Here is a 20,979-nt window from a genome sequence, read left to right as displayed (position 1 = left end):
CCCAGCTTCACGTTTGGTAGTCGCATTAGCATCTCTGGTACTCAGTTTTATATATATAAGATGAGGAGGTTGGATCGGATGATTGTTAAGATTCCTTCCTGTTCCAAATTTCTTCATGCTAATTATTGCAGATCAAAACTAAGGTTGTTATAATCCAAGCCTATTTTCTCTTCTTATAATCTCAGAATAATTTGCCTCGATGCCATATTATAATCCATTACATAAATATGTGGTTCAGCGCCACACATTTAGAATATATTGCCTATTTGTAGTCAGCTGGAGGGAGAATGGCAAACATTTCAGCTTTCCAAAATGGCGCCAGGCATTTTTAAAAACAATGCTTGAGCATGGTACTTTACATACCTATCCACTCATCAGCCAACTTTCCCCCTGCGCAGGGGGTGGTAGTGTCTGTGTAGAAATATTTCATACATCCCAATTTCCTTCAGTTTACAGATCCCCAAATCCCCAATGTCCAACTTTCTCCTTTTATTTGTATATCAATCCTTAGTTTAGCCCTTTCTATCTTTCTTCCTGAAGTCTCTCTTTAAATCTTCTCTCTAGAATATATTTCGTGTAAGTTTTCCCCGTTTGTTTTCCCTGACTCTGGTCTTTGACCTTTCTGATTTATCCTCCATTAAGCCATCAATCTGACATTCCTAAGGCCTGTATCAAGCCACAGCCCTGCCCCATGCAGCAAAATGCACTGGTCTCGAATGGAATAAAACACGCCATGTCCAGCCCTTCACAATCTGGCTCCAATTTATTATTTTCTAGACCTCCTCCTTCACCCTGCTTTTTGGGTCCCTCCAAACGGGTTTACTTGCTTCTCCAAGCAGGACATTCTACCTCCTGTTCTAAGTCTGTTTTTACTTCTCATTTTCACCTCTCAAAGCTTATATCCATTCAAGATTCACCTCAAGTGCCCCCTTCTACAGGGGACTCCATCTAATTCCTTCAGATGACAATGCTTTTCTGTGTTCTTCGTATTTCTGTATTCACATCTGTGTCCTTTCAGCAGAATCTAAGTTCATTGAGGGCAGGAATAATTATTTGGTCTTGATATTGCCCATCTCTGCCACAGTAACTGGCAGAGAATGAGTGGGTGCTTAAGAAACATGGTTTGAATGGAACTGAGTTAATATTTATTTTCTCTTCTGTCTTTGTGGAAGAAACACTTTCTGCAATGTTTCAAGAGGTAACAGGGTATTCCAGCATGGACTTTGCCTTAGGCTCTATCTTGGAGATGGAGGAGAGTGGAATTGGGTTAATTATTAAAGTATCAGAAATATTTTGTTTAAACAGTGCCTTATTTCTCATTGTTCACTCCCACGGTAGGAGTTTGTATTATGTTAAGGATTATTTTACATATATATTATATATTTATATTATGTATTATGTACTCTCTCTCTCTCTCTGTAATTTCCTTTTTTGAGGGGCAGGGATCATACTTGTCATTCTATCACCATAGAGAGGACCTGGTATGTGCATTTCCTTGAAATAATATACATTATGGAAGTTTGGGGGGGAAAGGGGATGTCGAGGATGGGAGACTTTGGAAGTCAAACTCCTGATTTTTCAAATAAGGACACTGAGACACAGAGATGTCACATGGCTTGCCCAGGACCCCAGAGGTAGTAAGAATTTAAAATGTGAACCTAGTTCCTCTGGCTTCAAATCCAGTACTCTTTCTACAGTATCATGTTGAAGATATAAACTAGTCTCGATTGTAAGGATTAGAAGTCGATTAACTTGAGAGGCAGCTAAAGTTCAAACAAAATCCTTAATTAATGAGTTTGCTAACAGTTAATTTCTCCTTCCAGAAAAGCTCTAGTTCATCTTTTATTTGAGGGCAGAAATTTAATCTAATGATGAGATCTGTGGTAGAAGAGTGTGCTGGAGAAGGGGGAAAAGAGACAAATTTGCAAATTCAACATCAGATTAACAAGAAAGAATATAATGAAATTGCCATTTCCTTCACCTTGATTGGTATATTCAATAGAATTAGAGTGAACGAGGCCTGAAATTTATCCTGTAAATAGGTAGATTTTGACATGTCATTGTATGACTATTTTGGTATTCAAAACAATAACAACAAAACCAAACATTAAGTGTAAAGTACACAAATATATTTTAAACCTCAAGTTTAACCCAAGAAGAGGATATTATCTTGGTAAAAGTATTTACATCTGTTTAATTAACTTTACTGAGAAAATATTCTGCTCTTTAGATAATCTGTATCTGGAATGTCACACTAAATTAATCATAAATATCATCAGTAATTATTTAGAGAGAAGGGGAGGAAGAATTTTAAGGAATTGCCTTCTTTCTTATATAGAAAGAAAAAAAATATATATATATATATAAATATAGGATTAAGGTTGTACCCTAAAAGAAATGTACTTTTTCTCAATCTGAATAAGTTATAAGCAGCAGTTATGTGAGAAGAGTGGGGTTTATATGCAGATTTTACTTACTGGGTCTTCACTGGATAGATTTGGATTCATGGGCACATAATTCTCTTCACTGTCATGGGAGTCACTGCTTGAAGTAGTGCTATGAACAGAGTCCGGTCTGGGAGACATAGGAAACCTGGAATAGCTAAACACCAGAAATTATATTTTATAAGCAATATAAATTGGAATAAAATTACTAAAAAGTAATAATAATAATAATGGTGGGTGGGAACTTTAATTTTTTTAGTCTCTGTGTACATTCATCAGAATTTTATTTAAGATCTCAAAAAATACTTTATTCTTAGCTTACTGAAATAATGAATCTCTGGAGTTTAATCTTTAAAAGGTCATCTTTCTTTTCATGCACAGTTATTTCTGTGTGGGAACCAAATTGCAGGATCATCAGACTGCTCTTGAAAGTCACTGAGTTTAATCCCTCTTTTTATAGATGAGGCACAGAGGAGTTAATTGACTTGCCCAAGGTCACACAATCTCTGAGACAGTACTTGAACTCAGGCTTCCCTTCCTCCAACCCTGAGTCTGGTGTTCTATCCAAGTCATGCTGCTTCTGTTAATGAAAATAGACAGGGACTGTTTACCTAATGCCATATACAAATAACTTCAGTAAAAAAAGGATATTTGAAAATCCTCTTTTAAAAATCCAGCCTATATTATATGTGTCTACAGGATGTTTGGCTGGAAAAAAAGGATGAGCACTGGGAGCAAAATACATCCAGTGAAGCAGCTATACACACAACTGAGAAATCATGGAAAAGCAAATGGTGTAGGACAAGGATAGTTCTCTTTCTCCTTCCTCCTCCTCCTTTTTTCTTCTTTTAATATTAATAGCTTTTTATGTTTCAAAATACATTCAAACATAGTTTTCATCTTGAAAAACCTTGTGTTCCAAATTTTTCTCCCTCTTTCTCTCTCTCCTCCTCTAGATAGCTAAAAATCCAATACAGATTAAATGTGCAAGTTTATTCTTAACCAGAGGTCCATGGAAGAGGTCCATGCATAGAAGTCAGGGGGCTCATGAAATTGGTTGAAAAAAAAAAATGACATCTTTATTTTGACTAACTTTTAACCGGAATTAAGCAGTTCTTTCCATTGTAAACGTAGCCAACAAAATATCCAACATTGATGGAACCGTCTTTGTTTTGGAGTGGTGGGATATATTAAAAGTCCCTTTCAAAAATGCAAATTATATCATGTATAAATGAACCCTCACCTATTGATATACACTCACAGATATACACACAATCAATAGTCAATTCCTTCTGGCCTGCCTGCATACATATACAGAGAAATGAATTTTCCACATACAGAAACATCTGGGCAATACTTTTCATAATTCCCACTTTTAAAAAAGAGATGATTAGCTCTCCTGTCTCCTCATTCTATGCTTGCCTGCTTCCTAGGCATTCATTCCTTAGCTTCTAAAATTACTTATGATCATGAACAATGGTAATTATTCAAAGAAATGAAAATAAATCAAAGACTTACTCTCTAGCAAAACTCCTAGTAATAGGAGATCTCACAGGGGCTTGGAGCTCTTCCCATTCTGGCAATGGTTTAATTTCCAGTGGTGCTGGCTTTACTATATGAGAAACACAGAGACAGAGACAGATTCTTAAGATACAGAATAATGTAAAACACATATGGTATTGTAATCCTGATGTGGATATACATTTGCCTACATATTTACTTCTTAAAAAAAAGAACAGGTTGGAAGAGACCTGAGAGAAGATCTAGTTCAATCTCCTCATTTTACAGAGGAAAGATCACACAGCTAATTAGTGGTAGATCTAAATTAGAACTCAAAGTCTCATAGTTCTTGGTCTAGGATTTATTTTACCAGACTTCTCAATTTAAATGGCTATTTAATTCATGAACATTTAAAAAAAGAAAGAAAAGAAAAATTGTGAATAAGCACTTCATTTTTGTTTAATGCTTCTCAATTAAAGTTATCTTGATTAGTTGATGCTGAATGCTACTTTTTAATTATGGAGGGTTTTTTTTTTTTCCATTCTCTTTTAATATGCATTTTAAAGCACATTTCTTCCTGAATTTTTAAACCATAATACTGGCTTATTTTTATAGTGCTTCAATGGCTTATAATGTTCTTTCTTCTCAACAGCCCAGTGAGGTAGGTGTGAGGGATCATCCTACAAGGTGAGACATAGCCAAGGCCCAAAGGTGTTAAAACGCAGAGGCAATATTTAACCTCGCATGCTCTAACCCCAAACCCCAGAGTTCTTTCTACTATAGAACAATGCATCCCAAACCCAATAGCAATCATACAGCTCTCTCCAATGTATTTTAAAAAGAAATAAAGATATCTTTTTATCCTTTAAAATAGAAGATCTAAACCTGGAGTTGATAAGCCCATTTAAAAAACATACATTTTTGTAACTGTGTTTCAATATAATTGATTTCTTATGTATTTATGTTATTCTGAGAAGGGCTTCACAGGCTCCATCAGAGTGTCAATGAGGTTTACAAGATGCAAAAAAGGTTAAGAACCTCTATTTTAAAATATAATAATGAAATGTAACATTTTATTAACATTTGATTTATGTCTCATCTTTAAAAAACCCTAGTGATTCCACTTTAAAAAAGATAAGCCAAGGCAATAAAAAAATTAGTCATCTTTTTTAGGGAGGCTTAAAACTAATTTCCTTCTCTACAGAAGACAAGGTAAATTTGCCTAGTTCCTGTTGCTGAATTATTACACAACCAACAAATGACAACTGGAGAAAATTAGTTTGATTTATGAGTGATCCTGATTTGCTCAGTAAATCATAACGCTAGGCAGTCTGAAAAGCCAATTGACACAGATATGCACATGACAGCTTAAAGACTTAATTTGGACACTGCCTTCCTTAGACAATGAATTCCTCTTTGAATTCCGAACAGCTCTTGGCCCTCATCACCAAAATGTTTTCTTAAAATTAAAAAAAAAAAAAAAAAAAAAAAAAAAGGTTTTTTTTTTCAAAGATAATGAGCTCAGAAAAACATCTCAATTGATTCCAATCATCTATTTCTATAAATAAGGTCATCATACATAATGTGTGGTTATTATCAGATGCCCTAACAGGCCCCACATGGCACATGACTGAGGGCACTGGACGGGATGACAAGGCATGAACTATGAATTGCTTCATTAAAATTTTTGAGATAATGGGAGAATTCTGCTGGTGGCTGTATCTGCAGTAATTACTTATGGGGTCTGATCTTGCCTTGGCTGATCCTGCCTTCTGAGATCATAATTATTTCTTAAACTCCAGATATTTGTTAAACTGACAAATGAAGTGCAGCCATTTTTCAAATATAAACTAAATTTTATATATTTATTTATTATATTTATATAAATCAAAATTTAAATTTTTTAAATATAAAATTCATGGAAATTGGTTACATGTATGGCATTCTCTAAAGCGTAGTTAAATACCAGCAAGAGATACCATTTGCAACAACACAAGTTATCCACAAGCGTGAGGACAGAAAAGTGATTGAGGAAATGAGAAGAAACATAACAGGTTAAAACTCAATACCAAATACTTCCTTTTTTAAAAATTAGTATGAGTTTCTGGGTTTTTTGTTTTGTTTTGTTTTGTTCCTACTTGCAATGAATCCAATCCCCTCATTTGACAGATGTGGAAACTGAGGCAGATAGAAGTTAAGTGACTTGCCCAGGATCATGAATCTAGTTATTTATCCCATATAATAGGAGTTGGATTTCCTTTCAAGGGAAATCTCTACTCCCTCCCAAAATTAAATGTAGATTGCTAAGTTTTATTTGTAACAGCAGTAGTCATAAAAGCTACTTACTGCCCATTATTATCTATTTTATGAGTTAGGTTTCCTTTCAAGGGGAACCTTTGCTCCTTCCCAAAGTTAAACGTAGATAGAAAAGCTTCATTTGCAACAGCAGTAGTCATAAAGACCTTACCCCCCCAATTTTCTTTTAATGTGAAAAATTTTTTAAATCCCAAAGTCCCATACAACATGCGGTGCTAAAGTACATACCCTTTCGTCTTGTAGCAAAGTCACCTATGGTTTGTGAATCAGTTCGCTCTAAACCATGGGGTTTAGGTCTTAAAATTTTAGGACTTTGACCTAATTGGTAGAAAGAAGACTCTCTTAATAGAATGTTCTTTTTTAATGGGAAAATTGGAATTCTGTAAAAAAGCAACAGAACCCTGTTCAGAGAGGTTAAATTCCAAAAGTAAAAGCCCATGGAGAATCTGGCAATCCAGTCATGTCTCATGCTAGGGTAGAGGAAGCACCACAACTGAAAGGAGTGATAAGTGACATGCAAAAATAGACAAAAGAAGCAAAGGGTTAAAAAAAGATGAAGATTTTTCTTGGTTAGGTAATTTTAAAGCATTTTACAGAAAACCCCAACTCCTTCCATGTTAGGAGCTTGTCTGCTAACATGACAAAAAGATCCATCACCCAAATAAAATTCTCAGAGCAAATGCAAACACATTTCAATGTCATCATTCCTCTAGTTTTTCACATACACACACACACACACACACACACACACACACACACACACACACACACACACACACTATTTATAAGATCATTCATCTAGAGCTGAAAGAGATCTCCAAGGCTCTCCTGTAGATCCCCTCCCCCCCTTGTTTTTTCTTTTAACAAATGAGGTCCTAATCTTTCCTACATGTCCCCATTTTCCATATTTTGATTCATCCCTTCATTCATTCAATAAACATGTACTAAGTACCTGCTGTGTATCGAACACTCTCCAAATACTATATGACAGAAACAAAATTTCCACAAGACATTCCTTTTCTCTCTTTCTTAAAGCTTTCTAAATTTCAAAAGACATGCATGGATAATTTACAATCCTTTTCTTCATGGGCCTTTCAGTTCATGAGGGGCGTAAGACACAAGCTTAGATAAAGTGGACTGGACAAAAATAAAGTCATTACTGACCAACAGAAGGAAGACTTCATGGAGGAGGTGGTACTGGCAACAGGCTTTAGGATGGATAGGAACAGTGGCTGTTCTGAAAACCCCATCTATTAACAGCCATCTTTTTTCCCCAAGCTGCCATTTTCAGCCCAAAATTGCTCCTATTTTCCCAGCCAAACAATTATACACTTTGGTAGGTCTAAGATGGAAAATTTGGAATTCTCCCATTTGGCTTTTTCCTGGTAAATTTAAGACTGGATTGGCCACCTTTCTTCTTCTCCCCAAACCGTGATAACAGGGACATATACTTCAGGGAGTCTTGTATTTGGTTCATGCATCTGGGTCTGCTGAAGATAATTTTCTTTGCTACTTTAGATTGACACAGAAAAATATTGCCGTGACTGCCATCGTTTCCCCGTTTAACCCGAACGTCACAGACTTGCATTCATGGGCACCCAGCTTTCCCCACTGTGACTTGATGTCATAAAAGCAGGTCATTCAAGTCAGTCAGGCTTATCGGTCCAGAGGAGACAGGATAAACAAGGAAAACTTTGATAGAAAGAACGAGGAAAGAGTTTGAATAGAAATTCATTCAAATGTTACAGCTACGCTTATGGCTTCTAAATGTTTCCTATTAATTTTTAGTGGTAGATGCATTTTACAAACAAATAAAAAACCTCCCCCAGTACACTGAGCTAAAATTGTGGGAAAAGATATTAACTAGTCTCATGGCATTGGAAGGTATGAAATTATTATTTTATTCCTACCTAGTGGCTTATTTTTCTTGGCATTATTGTCCCCAATTAATAGATTTCTCTTCTAACACACAAAGAAGAATTATGGGATTCCATGACTCCATATGCAAAATTTTGTTCCTTTCTTCCTTTTGAGGTGTTTGTGTATGTATGTATGATAGGAGAGACTATAAAATCAGACTTGCTAGTGTATTCACAATGTTTATTACAGCCTAAAAATTCCTTCAATTGTCCTACAAAAAAAGTTTTGTTTTATCAATTGTACAAAATTTAAATGATTTGACCAAAACCATAGACATTATCCTAGAAGATGGGATTTAAGTTTAGTTTCCCTGATGTCAAAATCCAGCATACCTTATACACTGCAGAGGATCCTGGTAATAGAGATGGATGAGCATGAAACTGCTAAGTCAGGTCCAGTCTTTCTTAAAATCTATCTAGATTTATCAGTCCTATTGGTTGTGCAATCTTACCACTGTCTTCTTCCTTCATTTAAATTTCCAGATAGCAAGAGATGATGTTTTAAAATATAATCATACCACTGTCTTCTTCCTTAGTCTAAATTTCCAGATACTAAAAGATGCTGTTTTAAAATATAACTATATTTTACACCCAAGTATAATTCAAAGTCAGTTTTAATGTCTTAAGTAACAAAAAAGTAATCGATCTCAAACATACATTATTCTTCCTTTTTCAGTGGTGAACAGGACAAAGTCCTCATATAGTCAAAGATACAAAGAAAAATCTGCATCACTTTGTAATGATATTTCTGATTGAAATCCATTATGTGACCAATAGGAGGTGAAGAATGTAACATCAGGATGTAAGACAAAAAAGTGAATTCCAGGCTTTCTACAGAGCAGATCCTCTGTGGGTTGGTCACAGGTTAATCTGGGAATACCATGATTATTTTTTCGCAGTATCTATATGTTTATCTGTCTCTTGCCCCTAATACAAAGAGATCTGGAATGTCTTGTCTTTCTGTTTCCTCTTTTCCATAAATATTCTAAAATATTATGATATAGGTGAAAATCCAACAGAACAAAAAATAATAAGGTAAAAAGAAAAGAGAAAAAAAAACCTTCATCCTTGTGAGATGTGGGCCGCTGATTCTACTGCTGACACTGTGGCAGGGAATCTGGGGGAGCTCCAGAAAGTAGCCTCTGACAGCTGCGGGCTGGCTAGGTATGGCTACAAAGACCTTTAAAAAATGCATTTTAACCTGTCATGTTTGCCAGGCTGGATTTGATGCAAGAATACATAAAACTCTTCAAGAACAGGGACAGGTACTAAGAGCAGAATTGTTATTTTTTAGAATCCTGACTTTGGCTCAGGACTGACATTCAGTTTGATGGTAGGTGGGACCCAGGAAATGTATTGAGCTGACAATCAGGGCTAAGCAAAATCCTGAGAAATGAGTTTGCAAACGGTAACTTCCTACTCCATAAAGTCCTAGAAGTGTGGTTTAATATTAGAAAAGATAAAGGAACGTAGAGGGAAGAGAGAAGAGAGAGAGAAAGAAGAGAGACAGATGTTCAGAGACAGAGAAATAGTAACAGAAAGTGCCAGAGATAGTGACAGAGTAGATGCATGTACACATTTGTGCAAAGTTGGGGGGTAAGGGAAAGAGCTGTGATAAAGACCTTCAAATATAATACCAGCTGTTGAAGAAATTTCCACTTGCTCCATCCCTGTCCTCTGGGGAAATGAGTCCCAGAAGTCATCCTTCACATCTGAATTTTTTGATATGCCATTATAGGACAACTTCAATATGGAAAAGAAAATACAAGCAAAATCATTCATAAAATATGAAAATATGAAGTTTTTTCTCATAAGCCTGTGATGGAGATGAAACAAATAATCTTCCCATTTTGCAGAAGAAAATGAGATTTGGGATTGTTAAATATCTTGCCCAGGATCACAGAGAAGGAAATAACATCTGAGAATTTAAAGTTAAAGCTGAGTGGAGGAAAAAAAAAGTGGGGGGATAGGAGAGTCTCCTCAAGTTTGAAGGTCTCCTTGAAAATACTGATGACCTGGGATGCCATTGATCTCCCTTTATGATTCAACCTTTGCTTTAAAGGCACCTTCTGAGGTTAGTTGATACAAGAATATCTAATTCCCTATTAACTTAACCTCTCCCCTTCAACAGTGGGAAGAACATATACCGTACATTCATAGCTTTACCTTCATTGACTTTATTAATAAGGGAATTATCCCCTGGTGGAAGCTAAGAGATGGATTTTTCTTTGATGAAAGATGGTCCCATAAGCCCAAAGTCTACCTGACAGAGGTAGGAGGGTGGGGGGAATCTCTCTTAAAGAGGGAATATTACATACCAGAAGCAAGAATTGATGTGGATTTATGTCCCACTTCTTTGCAACTTGATGAGACGCAGAATTTTTGAATTGGAAGGGACACTGTGGAATCACCTAGCTCAAACTCCCTTGTGTGGAAAGAGGGAAAAAAGGTTCAGAGAGAGAAGATCATTTGTGTGAGATTCAGTTTGCTGCCAGGACTAGCCTTTGGGCCTCCTGTTTCTAGTCCTATATCATTCCATTCTGCTGCCCTATCCATTTGGGAAATCTAGTCCCCAGGCAGTAGCTGTAATCTTAGCTTAATCACAACTGTAATCTTATCAACTTGGCTATATCCTCTGAAAGTACAAATGCCAAATGATGACCAGAAAAAGCAAAACAATCATTTAAAAAGAATCAGAGAATTGTAATCCTTATTGCTAAGAAATGTAGCTTTATGATTAGCCTAAGTACTCCCTTTTACCAAAAATAATCGCACTGTAATAATCCAGCTTTTGAAATGTGGAACTGTAGAACTTTTGAGAGTTTCTTGGATAGCAAGGAGACTAAATCAATCAATACTTTAAAAAAATTAACTCTGACCATTCATCAGAAGGATAAATACTGAAGCTGAAGTGTAAATACTTTGGCTACAAAATGAAAAGATAGGGCTCGCTGGAAAATGCGGGAATGTTTGAAGGCAAAAGAAGGCGATGGCAGAGGATAGGATGGATAGATAGTGTCATGGAAGCAATGAACCTGACTTGGACAGACTTTGGGAGATACAGGGGCACTGCTGTGCTACGGTTCATGGAGTCACAAAGAGTTAGACAATACTGAATGAAAACAACAATACTGTGCCCAATTTTGCAACTGGAGCAGTCTGGAGCAGAAATAAGCAGAACATTTTTCTTAAAAGCTTAAAAAGACTTAAAAAGATCCCAAAGCATCAGGTTGAATTAGGAAAAGACTTATATATATATATATATATATATATATATATGAATGAAAATATACCTTACCCTAAAGCCCTCTTGGATACCAGGCTTCCAATATAGAATTTTAGAAAATAAAAAATCAGTGCATTGAAAATGTATTGCAGAGAGATAGTGATGAATGCATCATTTTACATTAAAAGTGCACCGTTTTTACCTTATTTAATAGCTTCTAAAGACTTTGAATGGAGAAAAATAATTTGAGTAAACAAAACAATGACTAATAATAGCTAATGTGTGTGTCTATGTATCTATCACTTGAAGGTTTGCAAAATGCTTTACAAATATGAACTCCTTTTATCTTCAAAACAACCCTGGAAAGAAGATGCTATTGTTAAGTCCATTTTTAAAGAGATGAATTAACTTGTCTAGAGTCACACAGTAAGTCACATAGTAAGCCACATTTGAATTCAGGCTGTTTTGACTCCAGATCTCACCCACTAAATAAATCATTTAGCTGCCAAAGAAGAGATGATTCTTTGATTCCAAATTCAGTATTTTTGCCACTGTTCCATGATTTTTGAGATTCTTTCTGTTTGGGAAAAACCAGGTCAGATTGTTTTGTGAACTGCTCCCTGAGTGGGCAAGAATGTCAGAGACAGGCAGGACTTCAAATGAACATACCCACATCTTTTAAAAGGGGCTAACTGTCCCCGAGTGGTTTTTCCCTTAGGATGTTTACAAAATTCCTAAAGATTGGTCACTATGAAAATATGTCACTAACCCAGGAAAATTCCATCAGAAAAGGCTTTTCCTCTGTATTATCTGGGATGCCAAGTATTTAGCTGATTCAACTGCCAGCTATTTCCAGTAGGCATCCCAAAATTCATGAGTGGAGAATAACCGTTGTCAATCTTAAGTGAAATTAGATTTTAAAAATTAAAAAAAGTCCCATTGATATTCTGAATTGGAGGTTTGCTGTTCAGTCATTTTTCAGTTCTATACAACTCTTCATGACCCTATTTAGGGTTTTTCTTTTCAGGAAGATGATTCTTCCTGACTCCAGCTGGTGCTTTATCCACTGCACCACCTGGCTGCTCTGACTTAGGGTACATGGTCCTAAAAAATCTTAGCAAATTTTTTCTGAAAATATAACTTCAAAACTTGATTTTAAAACCTTTAAATATAAAGTCCTAATTTTTTATTTATTTAGGGGGAGGAGGAAAGGAAAGGAAAGGATCTAATCTATGATTTCATCATTGGAGAGAATTCTTTGTACAGCTGAAGGGCAAACTGCTCTGCAATTTCTCTTAAAAGAGCTGCTTGGTTCAATGAGAGATTTAGTGACTTGTCCAAGTCACACAGTGAGCAATAGCCAGGAGCACAATTTGAACCTGGAATTTTGTGATTCCAATCTGGAACTCTAGCAATCAATCAATGCTGATTCTGAAAAGTCTCATTAAAAAAAAAAATTAATCTGAATTCACCATTTTACATATCAGTCCCCATCAATATTTTTGAGATCAAGCTTAAGAAAATGTATGATTTTTTATCACAAATTCATGAGGTTCATCACAAAAAAAGCCATATCATACCTTATATTTATATCCCTGGGGGCAAAATGTTTACTAAGTTGAGTGAAAATTTATGCATTTGATGAAACATTTAGAATAATATACTACCAAAAAAATAAAAACTGTTCACTAGAAAAACTCTTTAGACAAGTCTTTTGGGTCCATGATAGAAGGATGAAAGACATTTTCATTTACTTCTCATTGTATCTACTGTTTCTGCTGAAAGGAATAAGAGCACAAGGATTATTTCTGTTACTGTTTTCCCAGTGTTCCTTGGCACACAGCAGGTGATTAATAAATGTCAGTTTAACACCTTGCTCCTTTCATAAATGAGAATGATTGAAAAATAGCCCCAGTGATCACAAGTCAGATCATGTTAGGTATCTGAGAGGGTTGGGGCTCAGCACTGTCTCAATAATTTTTGTATAATGTCCCAGCCATAGTGATCAAACTAGATAAATTTCATCTTGCCTCAGTTTCTCAAAAATTGTGGTCTCATTCATAATTTGTAGGTTTCTATGTCAGGGATTAATATCTCCAAAATGTATATTTTCTCCCCAATCCAATGCTAGGCAACAAAAACCCAAAACTCAAAAAAATATCGTGGTTGGAGGGGAAAGGAGGACACATACACTCTATAAGACACTCATTGGTGGAGAATTCAGGGTTATTCCTTAAACCTAAGAGGTTCTGGAGGCTGTGTGCACTCTTCTGCATACAATCACTTCAAAAATATTCTAAAAATTCATTTGCACTGTACACTGTAGCAGCTGACCTCTGTAACTGTCACCATAAGTAAGCCTGCCATGCTCCTTTTCTTAGCTCTTCCTAATAGGGGATAGGAGAAGCATTCACTGAAAATGATGTCATGCCAAAAAGCGACGACTTCAATGAGTTTCCATGAAATATTAGCTTGAATCAAGAGTGCTTTCATATTTGGGATCCTACTAAATGGAACAGACACTGCCTATATATTCCCAGACTGTGCTATTACATTCTGGGTTATCAAATCTGCTTTGTGTGTATGCACATGTACACACATAAACATAAACCAAACATTTATTTTTTTTATATCTCCAACTTCTCCCCACCCAAAATGAGGAAAAGGCAAGGAAAAATAAAGTCCTAACTTAGCCATGTCTGAAAAATATCTGCTCATTTTGTATATTAGTTCATCCATGGGAAACATTCTTCATCATCAGTCCTTTGGAATCATGATTGATCAGTGATCAGAAATCCAACATCTTTCAAAATTGTTTATTTTTTTACTTTGTATATTTTTGTATTTGTTAATTTTACATTTGTGCTGTGAAAAGCCAGCACAATTCCTGGCACGTTGTTCAGTCATATTTTTTTTTTTAATACTATCTGATTCTTTATGACCCCGTTTAGGATTTACTTGGCAAAAATACTGGGGTAGTTTGCCATTTCCTTCTCCACCTTATTTTACAGATGAGGCAAATAAATGATTTGCTCAGATCCATACAGCTTGTGAGTGAGATCAGAAAGATGATATCCTGCCTTTCTGACTCCAGGTATAGCACTCTTATCTACTGCATCATGGCATACAGATGTTGCTTAATAAATGCTTACTCTAACATGTTTGCCTCTCATAAATGATCATAAATAGATAACAAAAGTATGACTTATTAAGAGACTTTCCTACCAATATGCAATTTTTTTCAAAATGTACTTTTTAACACACTTTGTAAAAATCCCAGCTTTAAAATTTCATTCAAACAATGAATGTCAATTTCTACTTTCACCATATTTCTCTGGTTCTAAATAGTTAAAACAAAGAGAAATATTTTGGTTCTAATAAGGATGAAGTCAGAAGAGTTTATTGGATGGAGAGCCAATCTTGGAGACAGGCAGACTGGGGTTAAAGTCTGGCCTCTGACACATTCATACTCACTATGTGACCCACAATAATTTACTTAATTTTTCATAAGAGTAAAAGTTACAGGCAAGTTGCTGACCTTTATTGGGAGTTCCTCACGTTGATGTGGGAGACATCAAAAACAATTTTTTTGGGGGTGATTGTATGCAAGCCTATTTAATATTTTGCTAGGTATATTCTATATCCCACTGCCAACAATAGAATAAACTGTTTTGTTTTTTGTTTGTTTGTTTGCTTGTTTTTTTACTATAGAGTTTCTGAAATCTAAATAGGTGTTTTAAAAATAGAGAAAATTAAATATATAAACTGGCAAGAAAATCTGCTAATTTTTTATCAGTTAAATAAATTTGAAAAGGACAGTCAAACTGTCATAAAGAATCACTTTCTACCATTCTATAATATAACTGAGAAAGTCCTTTATAAAGCAAAAGTATTAATCTACCCTGTAGCTCAGTGGATCATATCAAAAGTCGCATATCATCTGTGAAAATAAATTGTATCGGAGTTGGATCCCATTCTCTTTAGTACTAATAAGAGCATGTGGAATGTGTTATAGTAAAGTTTTCAAAGCACTTTATATACATTAAAATAATAAAATACATTTCTTACCCTGAAGGAGCTTCAATAGGGGAAAATGTGTATGTGTATGGATATACACAAATATATATATTATGTATTATACATGTATGTATATGTAAGTATATGTGTAAACGTAAAAAGCATATATATATTATACATAAGGATATATAAATAAATACAAAGAAATAAAGGGAAATAGTAGCCACCAGCATTATTAATGCTGATTAATAAGGTATCTGTGACTTAAAGTCTTAGAACTTGAGACATTATCTCGCCTGTGGTACCACAGCTTGTAAGAGTTGAAACTCAAATTTAAGCCTTCTCGACTCTAGGATTATTCCTTTGTCCATTACTCCACCTTCCCTCCATTGTGTGATCCTGGCCTTGTCGCTTCAAACTGTTTGCCTCAGTTTGCTTCAGAATGGCCAAGAAAACCTCAGAAGGGCTCACAAAGAGTTGGACAAAAACCTCTCCCCAATAAAGATAATTTCATGATTCATAAAGTTTTTTTAAAAAGGATGAAACCATTTAGCGCACAATGAAATGAACGCCCATCCTCTCGGGTCCCAAGTCCTTAGCTAGACCAGAACCATGAAGGGCTCGGAACATAATAATAGCCCTTTAAACAAAAGCACTTTATACAGAGTATCTGTCAATCCTCACAGTAACCTACTGAGGGTTTGCTCATTTTACAGCTGAGGATACTCAGGACTCCCTGGGATACAAGATCCAAGTTCAAGTCTAGAATCTATCTATTCTTCCATCGATGACCTATGTTCTATCTAATACTTAGCTCCCACAGAAAAACAAATAATAACTTTCTCTCAAGTATACTTGTATACAAATCTTAACCAAAACTGCTGCAGTGACCTAAGTGTTTTTAAACTGTATTTTATGCATATATAGGTCAAAAAACAGTATGAAAGAAAATCCTGTAACACTGTCACAGGTACAAACAAAAAAAAAGATCTTTTCTACAGTAAAAACAGAAGGTTATTTTAGCTGGTAGAGTGATTAAAATTATAAAGAATGACATCAAATTGTAAATATATTTCTCACTGTGATTAGATTCTATTCTAGGACACCATCACAGGTATAAACAAACCAAAAAAAGATCTTTTCTAGAATAACAAATGGAGGAGTATTTTATCTGGTACAGTGATGATTAAAATTATAAAGAATGACATCAAATTGTAACTATATTTCTCATTGTGATTAGATTCTATTTTGGGACAGCATCACAGATACAAACAAAAAAAGACCTTTTTTATAAAAACAAATAGACTGATATTATACCTGGTAGAATGATTAAAGTGACAAAAAATGACATCACATTGTAAATATATTTTTCACTGTGATTAGATTCTATTCTGGGACACCATCACAGGTATAAACAAACAAAAAAAAAAGATCTTTTCTAGAATAACAAACAGAGGAGTATTTTATCTGATAGAGTGATTAAGATGATAAAGAATGACATCAAATTGTAAATATATTTCTCCCTGTGATTAGATTCTATTCTGGGTAATAGAAAACAATCTACTCAAGTTAACCTAGTGAAACACTATTCCAAGAGACTAATTAATAATCCTTAAAACAATTATGTCTTTACTTAATTTCAGCAGATCACAGCACACACACACACACACATACACACACACAACTTCAGGCATTTTTTGTCTCTCCTCTCCATTTGAGACATTATTAGACTAGTTCAATGCTATTTGTAGCCACATTAAAAAAAAAAAAAATCGAAAAGACTATTGCATGCTCTCCTCACCTTTCCTGTCGGGCTTGAGGTTCCTATCAACAGGAGGGGGCTCACAGTCCGTCACAGGAACCGGTCTTCTGGGAGGCGTTTTGGGGCTCGACCTGAAGCCCATGTGAGCAGGAGGCGGGACCTGCATTCCAAATGATGAAAAGTCAAACGTCCCTGGGGTCATTGGCACATAGTTGGCTTCGTGAATTGGCTCTGTAAAGCTGCTGGAATGCTGTCGTGGTGGAGAGTTGGGATTCATTGGGACATAGTTTTCGTCCAATTCTTCACTCGATACACTCCCCATTGGCAATATGCTTTTGTTTTTCTAAAACACATAACACACACATATATATTTTTAAAATAAAGACAGACGTGATGATGGGAGGTGACAGCAGTGTGATAAATCTCCCCTACTCCTTGGAAATAAGGAGCTACTTGTCCACTTAAATGCTTTTTATTTTAGTTAAGCTAAGACACAAAAGTTTTGATGAGGGAGTAGGTAGTGAGATGCAGAGATCAGTTATACTTACAAGGTGGGCATGGAAGCCTTCAAGTGAACTAGATCTGTCGCTTGGAAATGTTCGTGGAATATCATAGGAGTCTTGAGAACTAGCATCTGAAAGAAAAAATAATCAATTATACATTTTTTTTCCTGTTACGAGTCATTTTCAGTATAATCAGGAATGATTCATTTTCTTTATATTAAAAAGGCATAAGTAAAAAAATTTTTTAAATTACGATTTTAAAATTCGTTTTAACAGAATGGAATCAATCTGGCTGGTACACTGAATAGCTTACATATTCTTTTTTTTTCTTCTAATTAAAGCTTTTTGTTTTCAAAACAAATGCATGAATAATTTTTCAACATTGAGTCTTGTAAAAGCTAGTGTTTGAAAATTTCTTCCCCTCCCCCCAATCCTTCCCCTAGATGGCAAGTAATTCAATATATGTTAAACATGTTTATACAGTTATCTTGCTACACAAGAAAAATCAGATCAAAAAGGGGAAAAATGAGATAGAAAATAAAATGTAATAGCTTATATATTCTGATTCTCAGCACTATAAAAGGAGGCAGTTTGATAGACTGAATAGAGTGGCTTAGGCTTGGGATCAGGAAACTTTGGGATCAAACATTGCCTCTGACACTTCCTAAAGATGTGTTTGGAACAGATAAGTCACCTCCTGGCACCTGGGCAACCCTATTTTTTTGGCATATATTCTGTATTTACTTGAGTAAGCTCTTGTTGTTATAAGCTGTAAGACTGCAAGCAGAATGTGGGCGGGGGTAATTTCATTTATTTGTATATTCTCACTAACTAGTATAGAGCCTAACATATCTATTAGAAGGAAGGAGAAGCATGAACTTGGATGGGGAAAAAATGACATTTCTATTTCCACTAACCTCTAAATGAAATTTAATATCTTTTTCATAAAAAAGACAATAATAGCATCAACTTTTCCTTATTTTGAAACTATTGTCTGGTTATTTAATATTCTTACATAATAGATATCAGATTTGTTTTTTAATATTCTGATAACTGTATTTCAATATGATGGTTCCCTAAGTAAATTATGTTTTTTATTTTACACATTTATAAACCTAATTCTGAGAAAAAGTCCAAGTTTTTACTAGATACCAAAGGAGTGGATGACCCACAAAAGGCTTAGAGGATTTTGGACGGGGAAATGGTTTTTGTATAACAACACACAAATTTCTTTAGGAAAAAAATAATTAATTTTGGACAGTTCAAAAAGAACAAGGAAGAGAGACATTTAACAAGGACTAGGTGTGTATGTGACTTTCAGGAAATTGCTTTAAATGTTAGCCAGTTTATTTTCATGACTACAGTCTTATACTTAAGTATGCATCTGTGAGCTATGTTCACAAGACACAGATGTCCTGGCAGGTGTGGATAGCATGGATTCTGGGAGAAGACGGGTCTTATCTTGAATCTGTATACACGGCCAAAAGTATACATTTTCTGTGAAGGAGATTTCTATAGAAAGGCCCCCTCATCAGACCATTTTACTTGGAATATTTTTCTTCTACACAATGGGCTTTAAGGACACTGTTATAACAAAATGTGGGAAATGGGACTTCGGTTTATGTAGGTTTAGAAAGACCATGAACCATGACACTTCACAGAAAGGGGGAGCAGAAACAAGTAAAGTGTTTTTAAAAAATGGCATCCACCAGCATAGGAGTGGGAGGAGGAAGAGCCCCACGTGGCCACCCCAATTCATTTTCCTTGGCTGGTGTGGGTAGGCAGTGGGGAACAGGACTGTATTCCTGATGACATCCTGATGATAAAGATAGGTTTTGGCAGGCGTCAGCCGCCAGGACTGAACTGAAAGTAGCTGAAGAACAAGAGAAATCCTACCCGCTGAACGGTTTTTGACAACTGGGAGCCTCTGAGAAGCCCAGGGACCACCCGTTCACTAAAACGCGGAGCAACCTACCTTTTCTCAATCGGTTGAGATCCACAGTGGATATGGTATTGCTCCGGGAGGGCGGGACCCCCGCGGTGGGGATGGAGTAGCTGCTGTCCGTGTCGGAGGCCGTGCGCGCGATGCTACAGGTTTCCACAGGCGAGCGGTCGTGAGCGGGGTGCGGCTTTGGGGGCCGCGGCGGAGGAACGTCCGGGATCGTCTCCAGCTTGGACGTCTGGGCCAGAGCTCCCTCCGGGAAAGTCCTGGGGATCTGGTAGGTGCTCCCCGGCGTGGAGGGGATGTCGTAACTCATGGAGATGTGTCTCATTTGGGATTCGAGGGAGGACGTTCCGGATGGCGTGTTAAAGACGTAGAGCTCTCCCTCGGCCTCGGTACTCGACGGGGACGCCGTCTTGGGGAGGACGTCGTGGGAGTAACTCCGCGGCAGATTGTACAGGCTGGAGTCAATGGAAACAGAGACCGCTCGGGAGGGGAGGGGGTCATACATGGCTTGCTGCTGAAAAAAGCCGTTCACCGCGTGCTTGCTCTGAGAGGAAGCAGAATTTTTATGAGAAGGGACATTATCGTTGCAGTCTGTCTCTGAAGAGGTGGACTTTGCCGAATCAGCGTGTGGTCTAGACGAGAATTGTTAAGGACAGAACAGATTATTAGTACGGGGAAAGCACGGGATAACTTACTCAGTTTCAACCAATAATTACAATGTGCAGCTTAATTTTTCTCGGGGCCTGAGTGTCCTGTTCACTTAATGCCCCAAATCACAGAGCTTCTGAGACGGAAGGAAACTCATCCAGTATCTGATCAAACCTGCCCTGTAAAAGGAAGGATCAGTGACAGGGCTCATCAACGTCTCCTCATTAGCCACCCAATTGTCAGGAGGCTTCTTCTTCCACCAGTCTAAATCTGTTTTGTTGCAAATTCCCCCAATTGCTCCTGGATCTGTACCCTGAGGCACCCCACCCCACCCCAAAACAAAACAAAACAAAACAAACAAACAAACAAAAACACCTCATGCTTCTGCAGGACAGTCTCTGAAGCACTTGAAGACAGCTATCTTGCTCCCCCAAAGTCTTCCCTCTTTCAGACAAAACATCTCCAGTCCCTTCAATTCATGTTACACATGCACAAGACCCTTTGCAATTTGTGCAATATTATCTATGATACAGAGGCCAGAATGGAACAAAAATGTGGCTTAACCAGGGCAATGAACATAGTTATGCGTAAAATGAATGGAAGGGAGCAGACTGGAGGGCATAAAATATATATCCCAGCTAGTACACAGGCCCCGCCATTTACCGCAGGTCTTCCACCTTCCATGCCGTCCTTCAC

The 20,979-nt window shown here is 36.5% G+C and overlaps 1 protein-coding gene across 4 annotated transcripts in view; it reads right to left on the bottom strand.

Annotated features, from left to right (window-relative positions):
• The window catches only part of GAB1 (GRB2 associated binding protein 1), a 157,742-nt gene that overhangs the window by 6,892 nt on the left and 129,871 nt on the right, over window positions 1–20,979 (bottom strand). For 2 of the 4 annotated variants that reach the window (XM_051966155.1, XM_051966156.1), the window contains 6 exons: window positions 19,663–20,267; window positions 17,733–17,818; window positions 17,224–17,527; window positions 6,489–6,578; window positions 3,963–4,056; window positions 2,478–2,601 (listed from right to left, as the gene is read on the bottom strand). In XM_051966155.1, coding sequence (XP_051822115.1) covers window positions 2,478–2,601; window positions 3,963–4,056; window positions 6,489–6,578; window positions 17,224–17,527; window positions 17,733–17,818; window positions 19,663–20,267 — 1,303 coding nt within the window. The remainder of the gene's footprint in view (window positions 1–2,477; window positions 2,602–3,962; window positions 4,057–6,488; window positions 6,579–17,223; window positions 17,528–17,732; window positions 17,819–19,662; window positions 20,268–20,979) is intronic. The other 2 variants (XM_051966157.1, XM_051966158.1) reach the window with 1 other exon arrangement.

Source organism: Antechinus flavipes, chromosome 6 (genome assembly GCF_016432865.1).
Source record: "Antechinus flavipes isolate AdamAnt ecotype Samford, QLD, Australia chromosome 6, AdamAnt_v2, whole genome shotgun sequence".
Lineage (NCBI taxonomy): Eukaryota > Metazoa > Chordata > Mammalia > Dasyuromorphia > Dasyuridae > Antechinus > Antechinus flavipes.
The sequence above is the reverse complement of the archived record's forward strand: the minus strand, read 5'-3'. Positions and strand labels throughout refer to the sequence as shown.